This window comes from Zalophus californianus, chromosome 8 (assembly GCF_009762305.2).
Source record: "Zalophus californianus isolate mZalCal1 chromosome 8, mZalCal1.pri.v2, whole genome shotgun sequence".
Classification (NCBI taxonomy): Eukaryota; Metazoa; Chordata; class Mammalia; order Carnivora; family Otariidae; genus Zalophus; species Zalophus californianus.
The window spans coordinates 26,319,704-26,332,629 of record NC_045602.1 but is presented as its reverse complement, the minus strand read 5'-3'; the positions used below and the strand labels follow the sequence as shown (position 1 = coordinate 26,332,629).

The 12,926-nt window shown below is 33.9% G+C and overlaps 1 protein-coding gene across 6 annotated transcripts in view; it reads left to right on the top strand.

Annotated features, from left to right (window-relative positions):
- The window catches only part of MEMO1 (mediator of cell motility 1), a 119,228-nt gene extending 106,736 nt beyond the window's left edge, over positions 1-12,492 (top strand). For 3 of the 6 annotated variants that reach the window (XM_027622925.2, XM_027622926.2, XM_027622928.2), the window contains exons 7-8: positions 9,756-9,860; positions 11,201-12,490. In XM_027622925.2, coding sequence (XP_027478726.1) covers positions 9,756-9,860; positions 11,201-11,332 — 237 coding nt within the window. In that variant the 3' untranslated portion in view covers positions 11,333-12,490. Of the gene's footprint in view, positions 1-9,755; positions 9,861-11,200 lie in introns of all 6 variants that reach the window. The other 3 variants (XM_035728756.1, XM_027622929.2, XM_027622922.2) reach the window with 2 other exon arrangements.
- The last annotated feature ends 434 nt before the right edge of the window (positions 12,493-12,926 follow it).

The following is a 12,926-nucleotide window of genomic DNA, read 5'->3' as shown; positions in this document are numbered from 1 at the left end:
TTTTAGTAAGGAATCTGGATCTAAAACTATAGGTAGGTTTTACCTTGTATATTTTATTAAAAGCCAAATGGAATGAATGCAAATTTAGTTACCTAGGAGATTTTATTATATTTAGATTTTATCATATTCAAATTTATCTTATTACTTAGATCCATTTATTGCCTAATACTTTTACCTTTAGAATTTCATTTGGACTTAATCTACTGACTTTTCTTTTGGCTTTATGATGTCATGTCAGTCATTTAATTCTTTTCTGGCTTCTAGTTCTGATCTTATTTTTCTGAGGCTTAGTTCTCAGTTGCCTCAGAAAACTTTTCTGGTTATGTCATCATTTATTTTCTTCATGTAGCAAGTGGTTAATGGGTGTCTCCTGTATGTCTGGTACTGTGTGAAATACTGAAGATGTTAAGAAGATAAAACATTGTCTCTCACTTAATAGAACTTACAGTACAGTCATTGAACAGACTTAGAAAGAAGCTATTCCAATACAGAGATGTAAGAGATATTTAGGACACATGCTCTCCTTGTTCTGTGAGAATGATCTAGATGTGCCTACCTTAGGGCTTTGGCCCTTTTTATACTTGACTATCTGACTTTGTGGCTTTGCTCAGCTTTACCTTCCCAAGGCGCACCGACTATCCTGTTTAATTTTGCATCATACACTCCACCTTCTCAGCATTCCCAACCTACCTTACCCTGCTGCAGTTTTTCTTTCAACAAACTAAATATTCTACTTATTATAGTTTTGTTAGGATATTTATTTTGTTCTCCGATGTATCCAAAGTGCTTAGAATAGTGATTAGAACATTAGTAGGTGCTCAGTGAATATTGTTCAAGTGAATAAAATAATATAATCTTCCTATATACATAATTAAATTAAATGAATACCCTAACTGTAGTATGAGAAAGAAATAAAGGGAAAGTAATTTATGATAAACTAATATTTTTAATAATGTAAGTGCCCAAATACCAACTATATTAGAAGACACTGTGAAGTAGATGCTTATTACACATTGTATCATTACTATAATAGCTATCATTCCAAACCTAAACAGTTATATTTGTGACTCATATTACTAAGGTGCTTTGCTGGGTGACTTTGATTTTCCAAAATGGTGAGCAATTTTTAGTAAGGTTGTAAACTAAACAAAGTACAGCCTTCCCTTACCTTATATAAATATGGCAATTCCTTGGAAATCTGCTGTATATTAAAACCATGCAAAACTTCTTAGTATTTATATATAAAATAGAGTTAAGGGTCTAGATAATTATAAGCAGGTTTTTCACCTATATGGACATGTCAAGAGTGTTATGGGATGAGAACAATTATTTGTGTTTGGGACTATCTTGTATTATAAGACAATCAGCGTCTCTGGGCACCACCCATTAGCATCTTCTAATTATTGGGACAACCCAAAAATGTGCCCACAATTTTCCATTATGCCCCTATGGTAAACAGTTGTTCCATGATCTTACCCTACTTAAGTTTTCTTCTCAGTTTTAATTACTCTGTGACTTATTATTTGTTGATTCATTTGGTGATAACCTCCCCTGTGGGATTGTAAGCTTCATGAAATCAGGATCTTTGTCCATTTTGTATCAGCCTTTCACTGGGTACTCAATATATGTAGTTGTTGAGTGAATCAGTGGTTGAATGGGTGGGGGTCGTGGTGAGAAATGAAGCTAGAGAATCTAGAACAGGCTGTTTATTTATTTTAAAGATTTTATTTTTTTTATTTGTCAGAGAGAGAGAGTGTGTGTGTGCGCGCATGTACAAGCAGGGGGGAATGGCAGGCAGAGGGAGAAGCAGACTCCCCACTGAGCAGGGAGCCCGACATGGAACTTGATCCCAGGACCCTGAGATTGTGACCTGAACCCAAGGCAGACGCTTAACTGACTGAACCACCAAGGCACCCCTGGAATATGCTGTTTAAAGGATATTAAATAGGAAAGTGATAAAATCAGATTGTATTTGAATAGATCATATAGCTGCAGTGTAGCAGGTGGGTTGGAGGAAGGTCAGAGGAGAAATGAGTAGACCAGTTTGGTAATCCAGGTGACAAATGGTAATTTAGACAGTGGATGGGGTGGTGATGGTGGAAGAGGGACAGAGTGGATATATTCAGTATATAAGAGACAAACTGATGATAGGACTTGGAGATTGATTGAACTTGCCAGGGAAGGAAGTATCAAGAATAACTCCTAAATGTCTGGCTTATGCTGCTGGTGGGGTGTTGGTACTGTTCACTTAGGTTTAAAGCACAAGAAAATAGGACTGATGTTTTAGGAGGTAGGGAAATCATAAATCATATTAGGGATATGTTATATTTGCTGTTGCCTTTAAGACATCCAATGTCAAGTTGGCATTTGGATTTTCATTTTGCCAATTATTATTATTACTGTTATTTTTAAAGATTTTATTTATTTGACAGAGAGACAGCAAGAGAGGGAACACAAGCAGGGGGAGTGGGAGAGGGAGAAGCAGCCTTCCTGTGGAGCAGGGAGCCCGATGCGGGGCTCGATCCCAGGACCCTGGGACCATGACCTGAGCCGAAGGCAGACGCTTAACGACTGAGCCACCCAGGTGCCCCATTTTGCCAGTTACTTTTGAGTGCACTTACAGCCCTAGGCACCGTTGGAGTTATGGCAGTAAACAAACACACTTTCACACAACTTTTATTCTAACAGGAGGAGACACAATTTTTAAAAAAACCAGTAAAGATATATATATATATGTTAGTTTCCAAAAGTGATGTGTGCTGTACAGAAAATATTGAAAAGTTTTTTTTTTTTAAGATTTTATTTATTTATTTGAGAGAGAGAGAATGGGAGATAGAGAGCACGAGAGGGAAGAGGGTCAGAGGAAGAAGCAGACTCCCCGCTGAGCAGGGAGCCCGATGCAGGACTCGATCCTGGGACTCCAGGATCATGACCTGAGCCGAAGGCAGTCGCTTAACCAACTGAGCCACCCAGGTGCCCCTGAAAGGGTTTTGAAATAGTGAATGATTCAAGTGATTGGTGGTTAACTGATTGGAGAAAGACTCCCCTGAGGAGAAACAAACCGAGGTAGAGATGATAAGAAGGAGCAGACCAAGTAAAGATCAGAGGAAAGAATATTGTGGACTGAAGGAATTGCCTGTGCAAAGTCCTTAAGGTGGGAAAGAGGCTGGGTGTGAAGAGAAGGAAAAAAAAAGGCCAGTGTTGTAGGAATTCAGTACATAAGGGTAAGAGTGGTACAAGCTGTGGCAAGAGGGATAGCCAGGGGTCGAATCATGTGGGGCTTTATATTCCAGGGTAAGAAATGTAGGTGAGTACACGGAAATGATGCAGTTACCTTATTTTATTTTATTTTTTTCACGATTTTATTTATTTGAGAGAGAGAGAGAGACCAAGAAAGAGAGCACAAGAGGGGGCAGGGACAGAGGGAGAGGGAGAAGCGGACTCCTCTGCTGAGCTGGAAGCCTGATGTGGGGCTTGATCTGAGGACCCTGGGATCATGACCTGAGCTTAACCAACTGAGCCACCCAGGAGCCCCTAGTTACATTACTTTAAAGGTCAGTCTGGTGGTTGTGTAGAAAATGGATTCTGCACCAGGTCCAGGAGCAGTAACAGTGGGCATGGGCAGTAGCTTAGTGGGGGAGAGGATAGTAACTTCGACTGGGGTGGCATTAGTGGATATGGAAAGAAGTTGGTAGATTTGAGGTCACTTTCAGAAGTATTTTCAGAAGGGCTTTGCTATGGAATTATACTGGTTGGAAGCCTGAGGAAGAGGCCTGCAGTAAGTTTGAGAGGTCTGGAGTTCAGTAAGTAACATGTAGATGGTAATTAGAGCCAGGGCGGAGAGGAGATTCTCTACTCTAGTAATCCTTAACCTTGTCTTTACAATTTCAATCACCCGTGGGGCTTTTTCAAAATAGACTTGCCCATAGTGCCCCTGGAGATCACCTTCTGGTAGTATGCAAAGAGTCCCAACATCTTGTTACTCCTAAATTTGCTTTGTAGGTGAATTTGAACTGTCCTGCTATGGCCCCTAATCTTTTGAGTAGAACAAATTTCCTATTTATCTCCTCTTGTTTTCTGTTCAGCTCTTTAAATCATTTGTCAGCTTTAATTAGGCAGCATTTAATTTTGCACACATAAAAATTTGTAAATCCGTGAATTGATGCTTTTAGCACAGAGAGATGTTTTCTCTAAAACATTGGTTTACCTGGTACTCCGAAGTCACTGAACATAATAGCATCCTTTGGAACTCTTTAGAACTGTGGTCACATTTAAACACTTTAGTATTATTTTTCTAATTATTCTGTGTGTTATGTATAAACATCCAAACTTAACTATTCTTTTAGCCTTCTAATTCTATATTGATAGTTTATATTAAGAGGGCTAGCTTTACTTATCTTTCTTGACGTATATTATCAGACAGATAGACCTTGGTTTCTTACTTTGAGGGAGAGCAAAAAGGGTAACATTTACCCACTGGCATGATTCTCATAATTCTCCTAAGATTATTGCCTTTTCTGGTAGCTTTGAAATTAGAAATTTTTGCTCAAAAAGGGTACACAGAACCAGTAAGTTTAATATTGATTTCTGAATCTGCATCTGATTTACCTTACTTTAGATGTCCAAAATCACCAGGGTATAATTTTTAAATTTTTATTTAGTCTGGAATACAATTTCTGAATATTGAGTATTTGCTTCTTGTTAATATGTTTCAATTTAATATTTGGTATGATATTTGACTTGGGAGACTGATTTTTATGGTCCCTTTCTGTTTCTATATGGAATTTTTAAATGGCTCATAGTGTTCTGTTCTTTTATTAGCATGTTCTTAATTCAAGTTATGTCACTTCTGGGGGTTAAAGTGGATTAAAATAATAAGAATGGTTAGATCTATACACATAGTCGTGTATGTGTGTTTATATATATATGTATGTTTATATATATGTGCACTCACTATTAAACTTTATATAATGTGTTTTCTTAATTGATTTATATAACCAAATGGTGAATATCCCTCTGTATATTCCTTTTCTAAAGTGCCATTTTATGTTATAAATAATTTCATTCATTTGAGAACCAATATCTTAGTTTCTACATGCAGTATTTTCAGAGCAAATATAGTTGGATGGTTCTCTATTATAAAGTGTTAAAACACGTTAGCAGTTCTGAATTGTAATTGTTACACATTTTGAAAGTTTGAATTTAAGTATAAAATCTTAGGTATAGTCTTTTCAAAATTAGTGTATTAATTAGTTTTGGCTCTTTTTTTGTTATCAGAAAAGTCTTATTAAATATAGTTACTAAAATAAGTAAAAGTGTTTCTATGTTCCAAAAGCAAAATAAAAATAGCTGTTCCTCTTATTACAAAATAATTATATCTCTAGCATTTGAATATCTTGGAATTGAATTATGTGAAAAAAATATGTAAAGAAAAAATATATAGGAGAATAAACTGGATCTTCCAAATGTTTTAAGTGGGAAAAAAGTAACTAGTTACAGGAGATTCTAAAAGTGTTATAATAGTATTGGCTGCTGATCATGTTTTTGGTAATTAGAACTTCGTAATTTCAGTGATTACAAAGCAGAACATATTTTAAGAAATTCATTTTTGTGAACTTTTGATATTACATACTGGAAATATTAATCATACATAAGTACATAAGTATATGTTTTATATGTATATATCACATAATCATGTTTTTTTTTCTGTGCCACTTTTGATATAGACCAGTGTTTCATTATGGACATTGCCAAATTGTTTATGATTTGGCAAAGAGAATCTGAAAATCTCATTGTAGTCATCCTTATGATGTATTTTCCTTCCAAATTTATTAGTAGTCACTTCATTTAATTTGAACTTCAGCTACTTTTCTTTCTTTCAACTCTTTTGAAAGTGAAATTGTTCAGATTTGTCTACTCATACTTCTTTCTTGAACTCAGGCCAATAGTTTCTTTAGTAGTCTTTGGTGTAAGGTTTTATAATATCTTTTAAGATAGCTATTTATTAGTATATTGCTTCTTAGCACTACTGTCTTTAGGGTGATTTTTTTTTTTCCCTATAAAATTTCTTTCACCATAAGATTTTATTCTGATGCCTCTTACAGAAAGCAGAATATTTCCTTTTCCCACCTTGCCTACCTAAATGTACACCCATCTCTCCAACATAAATATATATCCTTACTTTAGAAAATGAGACCTACTGACTTGATAATACGGTGACTAATTAAGTGTGTATAATAAAAAGACCTATGGTTCTAGTTCTATCTTAAAGTCCTCTCAAATAGTTTTGTTTCTTTTTTGTGTTTGTTACTTTAGAGGCAGAATCCTTCTGGTGATAGTATTTAAAATTAAGTTAAATTTAAATTAAATATTTTATTATGTATAAACTTTTTTATTTTTATTTTTTTAAGATTTTATTTATTTGAGAGAGCAAGAGCATAGAGGGAGAGTGAGAGGGAGAAACAGACTCCCACTGAGTGAAGGGGAGCCCCATGCCAGGCTCAATCCCAGGACCCTGAGATCATGACCTGAGCCAAAGGCAGATGCTTCACCGACTGAGCCATCCAGCACCCCTATATGTAAACTTTTTTAAAAGGGAGGATCTTTGTTGTCTTATCAGAATCCTGAATTTGCAGCTCTGTCAGTTAAAACTGTTCAGTTTAGGATTGCCACTTGGGATTTAACATTACAAGCTTTCACTCATTACTTGGAGAGGCAGCATAATGATAGATTCCCTCTGCCCTTGTTTACCTCTCAAGGTAGGGAGTTAGCTTTCAATCTGAGGATTTCTTGCTGAAGCCCCTAAATTTCTCAGAAACCCAAATCATGATGGATATCAGCTTTTGGTGTTTATGATATCTGCTTTGTATCTTAGATCTTCACTGCTTCATATTGGATTTAAGTCATGTGAACAGATTCTCAATGTGCTAGGCCCCTAGGTAAGATTTCCATCACCTGGACTTTAGATTCACTGATCATATCTTCAGTATTTTAAGTAATAGAAGAGTTAACTAAGCATATTGGAGAAGCACTTTGTTGCTTCATCTTGGAATTTTGGCAGTTGGCAGTAGTATCAAATTAGCATTTTCATCTTCTTGGAACTTTGGTAACTATAATTTAAAAATTGTTAACATCAAAATATAAATATATACAAGAGTATTATTGCCAGTGTTCTGTATTACTTAATAGATGCCCTTTTTCTCAATCATTATTGCTGTTGTTTGCATACTTTATGAATTTTCCAATTGGAGAATTTCACTCATGAGAAAAGCCTTATTTTTTCTCTATATCCCTTCTTTATAAAAATGCATACTCGTTCACTATCTCTATTTGTCAGAGAATTGATTGTAATGGAATTGATTCTTGCCCTAGTAGGTACATAACACACTTTAGGGAATTAAATATTTAAATTTAATCCCTTTACTTCCATCATCTCAGTTTTTTCTTTTCCCTCTTGTAATTTAACCATTATATCTTAATTTCAAACACTTTATTTAGTAGTGTCTTCTCTACATTCATAGCTTTATTTTATATCTTTCTATATGAAATTTCTTGAATTCTTTGTTTTCAACAAATTTGATCATTAGTTTTCCTGTCTTTGAATTTTTCATGTCCGTATATGAATGTGGTAAGTTTCTTCAAAATGTACTTTAAGATTTTAACATTAACACGTACATCAGAACCTCAGTGTCACATAATGTATTAATGAGTAGAGTTCTATTTAAGGTAAGCTGTCCTAGACTTTATCCAGGAACATTGAAAGTTCTCTTAAAATATATATACCAATTATAGCTGTGAGAGTGTTTAAAGAATTGTTAGTATGTCTCTTATGCTGCATGAAGCAGACTAGTGAGTGAGAAAGAGCCTCAGATTAGAAATTTAGAGGCAAGTTTTTAACCTTATTTATGCCTCAGTTCCTTCATCTTTAGGGAGTTATATCTTGACTATCCGTATGTGTGGAAGAGATTTGTTTAACTCCATCTCTGCATTACTACTTGGTTTAGAAATATATTGTGTGATATTCTTTGAACCAGAATTATGATACTAATTGTTTATCTTAGGTTTAATTTTTAAGTTTGCTCATATTTCTCTGAATTTGCACCAAATGTCACTGGAGACTGTTGACCTGGAAGACTCCTAGTTTGCAGGGGAAAACAGCTTAGCATTAAACACTGGTTGTGGACAAATCTGAGAGTGGCTAATTGATGTGCAATCAGTTGGAAGTTGATTACATGCACATACCTATCTTTCAGATGTATTTGCAGGAAAGTGTGATGTTTATGAATGACTTGAATGCTCTGAAAACAGGTTCTTTATAAAATTAAATTTTGATGCTGCCACTGCAGTATTTTTATGTCACCTACTGATTACTATCATTTTTCAGATGAGCGTTCATCTGATTACTCTAGGTGCTTTTCCACTGTAGTTGTTTTAAAACATGTTGAAATATAATTTAAAAACCACACAAAATAGATCAGTTGATTCCCTAGTTAAACCACCATTTACATTTCTCTCAGAGTATGTTAATCCAGTTTGTTGAACACAAATGTAAAATATTGTACCCGAATAAGAAAACAAGGTAAGGTAATTGGTGAATGAATGAGAATCATTCATTTATTTGCTTGATTAAAGTTGCTCTATGTTCTTGTATTATGAACACATTATTTGAATGCATTTGCAAGGTATGGAATTTAGTGTGAATAAATGTCCAAATCAGAGTGGTTGTTTTAATAGTAGTCTTAAAATTTTTTGATCCTGGATTAAAATCTTAGAAATAAAGCATTCTAGTTGGAAGTATAAAGAGATAAAAAGTTTTTTTTTTTTTTTTAAGATTGATTTATTTGAGAGAGAGAGAGAATGAGCGGTATGGGGAGGGAGGTAGGGAGGGACAGAGGGAGAAGATCTCAAGCAGACTTCCTGCTGAGTGCAGAACCCTTGGCCAGGCTCAATTCCAGGACCCTGAGATCATGACCTGAGCCAAAACCAAGAGTTGGATGCTCAGCTGACTCAGCCACCCAAGCACCCCAAGAGATAAAAAGCCTTTAAGATAATTTGGCTTTCCATTATTTTGCTTACATGAATAAAGTTATTTGTTAGTGGAAGACAGGCCAATACTTTCTTTAAAAAAGTTCCTAAAAGGCCTATTTTGCTTGAGCATTTATTTTTTATGAGCTTTAAGTTAATTGAAAATATGTTAACCTTTTTCTTAGTGTTATCTTCTTTTTATCACGTACTGATAATTCAGATGCCTTGCACACTGTTGATATTTAAGTGTATGTTACGAGATTGGCTAAATTACAGTAAACTTAATTATTTATGCCAATGGTAGGAGGAATATGATGGTTATGAGAAAAAAACAGCCATATAGCAAATTTAATTTTCACAATGGATTTACTTTTGTAAATACATTTATATAAGAAAAATGTAAAATTATGAAATGTTTAAGGGTTGTGAGCTAAGTGGTAACTGGTGATGGTGTTGTGGAAAAATAGCAGGAGGTCAGAAAAAACTAAACAGGACTGAAAGTTTTCTGTTAATGAAGTGTACATATTGTTGAGAGCTGACTATAATGAGATTACCTTTGATGAATGAGTTTGATATTTCCCAAGGATTATTTAATGTATTTTCTTTACTTCTCCTTAATTGAAAAATTATGATGTTTAACTCTAAGTAATGGTTTTAAAATGTAATTAGGAAATAATAAATTGTGTACCTTTTTCTTTTTCTTTCATTTTCTTTTTCTCTTCTTTTTTTAGGGTATGAGTATTATAGAACAATTAGACCCTGTATCTTTTAGCAATTACTTGAAGAAATACCATAATACTATATGTGGAAGACATCCCATTGGGGTGTTATTAAATGTGAGTATCCTTAGGAAGCCTGGATTTTTAACATTTGACCCTATGATGTTTCAAAATATCTTAATTGTCATCATCTGTGATACCTTATTAATGAGCATTGGTTTTAGGTAAATTTTCTTTCTAGTACCTTTAAGATAATTTGGCTTTCCAATATTTTGCTAACATGAATAAAGTTGTTACTGGAAGACAGGCCAATACTTTCTTTTAAATACAGAAAAAAATATTTAGAATAGAAACCTAGTTTTTCTCTTGACTCACAACCAGTTCCGATATGTTCTTTACAAATATAGATCAAAGTAACCCTTGGTAATAAGTAACCTTATTAATTTTTGGTTTTATTTAATGTTCTAGACTCTATAAAAAATAAATGGAAGATTCTGTTCTTGAACTTCAGATATTCATAATTTAGTAACATGAGACAGATGGCATGTATATGTTTTTCTTTTTACAACAAAAACAATATTTCATGTAAATAATAGTAAGAGGCAGAAGTTTTGGATTTTTGAAAGAGATAATAATATTAATTTTTCCTCTAATAAATAAAACAATGTGGCTTTCCAGAAGGAAACTGTGAGACTTTTTCATAAAGAAGAAGTGCATGTACACTCAGGAATGGGAGGAGGAAGCAATAATGTGTTCATTGTTTGGAGAGGCAGAGAAATAATGGAGAAGGTAATGTTAGTCTAGAAGAGTTCAGGGCAGGAACCTACCCTACAGTGTGTTTAGTGTAATATGAAAGATAGTACATTGTGGATTTTTAGGAATGGTTTTCTCTAAAGCAGTATTGACTGGAAGAAAAGGCTGTTAAGGGCTTAAACTAATTCTTGAAATTTAAACTAGGTAAGCTACACTAATTTCCTAAAGTCTGAGTTGGATCAAATAAAATTTTAATAAAATAAATGGTGAACCAATCTACAATTAAAATAAAAATCGTGGTTTACCTCTTGGATCTGGAAATTAATTTATATATATTTCAAATTTAGTCAGAGTTAGACAAAGAAGAGACCAGGATTTCATGACAGAAGTGGCTATGATTTGGTTTAGAGAAAAGAGAGAAAGGTGTATGTTTCTTGCAGTGGCTTTATTAAGTATAAGAAAGGTGTGGTGGGAGATGACTGATATTTATCAAGAAGTTAGATTAGGGGACATTCTTTGAGAGAATGAAATAAGGAATTCTCTTTTTCCCATTTAATATGATGCAATAAGAAGTTCAAGAAACAAATCAAGAGAAGAGTAAAAAATCTAGGCTTCAGCTGTGAGGTGGACAAAGTTAAGCCACCAACACAAAGAGTGTTCACTTTTTATGAGGTCTGTAGTAACCAATTTTTTTTTTCCCCTAGGCTATCACAGAGCTCCAGAAGAATGGAATGAATATGAGCTTTTCCTTTTTGAATTATGCCCAGTCAAGCCAGTGTAGAAACTGGCAAGACAGTTCAGTGAGTTATGCAGCGGGAGCACTCACGGTCCACTGAAGCTCTGAATCCTCAGGGATGCCACCTGCACATACTCATTCTCTGTCCGGGGTCCCAGCCTAGCCCTTACCAAGATACTGGTCCTGGTTTGGGGGGATTCTGAAACCTCAAACTAATAGAACTTTCTTCTCTTCTTTTCTAGTAGGTGTAGTCCTTCCTTAATTTCAACTCATTAAAAATGCTTTATAGTTTAGGGCAGTGGAAGGAAGGCTGGCATCAAAATATTTTGATCAAAAAAGATGGCAATGTAAAGGCCCAATTGTGGCAGACAGTGTTTTGAAAGTAACTTGTAAAGCATTTACCATATCCTAAATTTGCACTCTTTGCAGACTTGTGCACATATATTCCGCTTTCAGAATAGTTTTGCAAATTGTACACAAACAAACAAAAAAAGGGTGGAAGCTTTTTAATAAAGAAATTGCATTTATAAATGATCTGTATTAGAATATAATAAATCTCCAGTTATAGTCAATTACTACCCGTGTTGTACAACAGATACCTTCTATTTTAGTTGCTAATAAAGGGCTACACAACTCAAAATAGTCTGATTTAAACTTATTGCTCTGTGGTACATATGAAAATTGTTTTTTTTATTAATTCCATCTCAGAATTTTTATGTTAAAAGTGGTAAACTTCAGCTCATGTAAAAAATATGTTAGGATGTATTTTATATTTTACATATTTATGTGATTTTTTATCACAGATATTAGAATCATATTTTAAAGTTAGCTTTTAAAATTACATACAGTTTGCCTTTTTGTGTGTGACATCACTTTGTGTCATTACTATAAGAGAATATAAATTCAAGATTGGTAAAAGAACAGATGTAGTCCTTTCCTTCAAAGATCGTGTTTGATAGGCAGTAGTCTGCAAATGAGGAAACATTGAAGACTGTTCTTAGTGATTTTCAAATCATTGCAGACCATACACTACTGCTATGCTTTCTTAGTGCTTTAAGCAATTTGACTCTCTTACTTGAATTTTTAGCAAGAAATCATTAACAGTAACAAAAACAAAAAACCACTGGATTTTCTTATAGTTCTACAAATTTTTTGTCATGATTTTTGGTGCGGCTCTTCCAACTAAAATAATGGTATGGTGTTGTATTTCTTTTTTTAGCATAGACTATTTCTAGTCACTTTGAGGAGGGGAAATATATATATATATATATATATATATATATATATATATATATAAAATTTGATTGATTATTGGCCACCATGCATGTACTAGATTATACCTATTTCAGTCTAACACTGGGTATCTACATTACATTGGAGAACATTTGTATCTTCAGTGTTACGCCGGAATAGCACAATTTTTAGATGCCTTGCACCAATTTTATTTAAAGATTTGAGTTTCTTATTTACTAAATATCAACTTTCTATACTCCAGAATTGAGAAAAAATAATGTTATCTTTTGGATTCAAAATTATCCACCTATACATATGTGGAAATTATACTCTTACATATTAATGATTTATTTCCCATCACTTAGGTATACTTTTGAGTACTATAAATATTTATTCCTTATTTATTATGTAGACTATAAAAATTTCAAAATTGACTACAGAGTGAATTTTTATTATTTTCT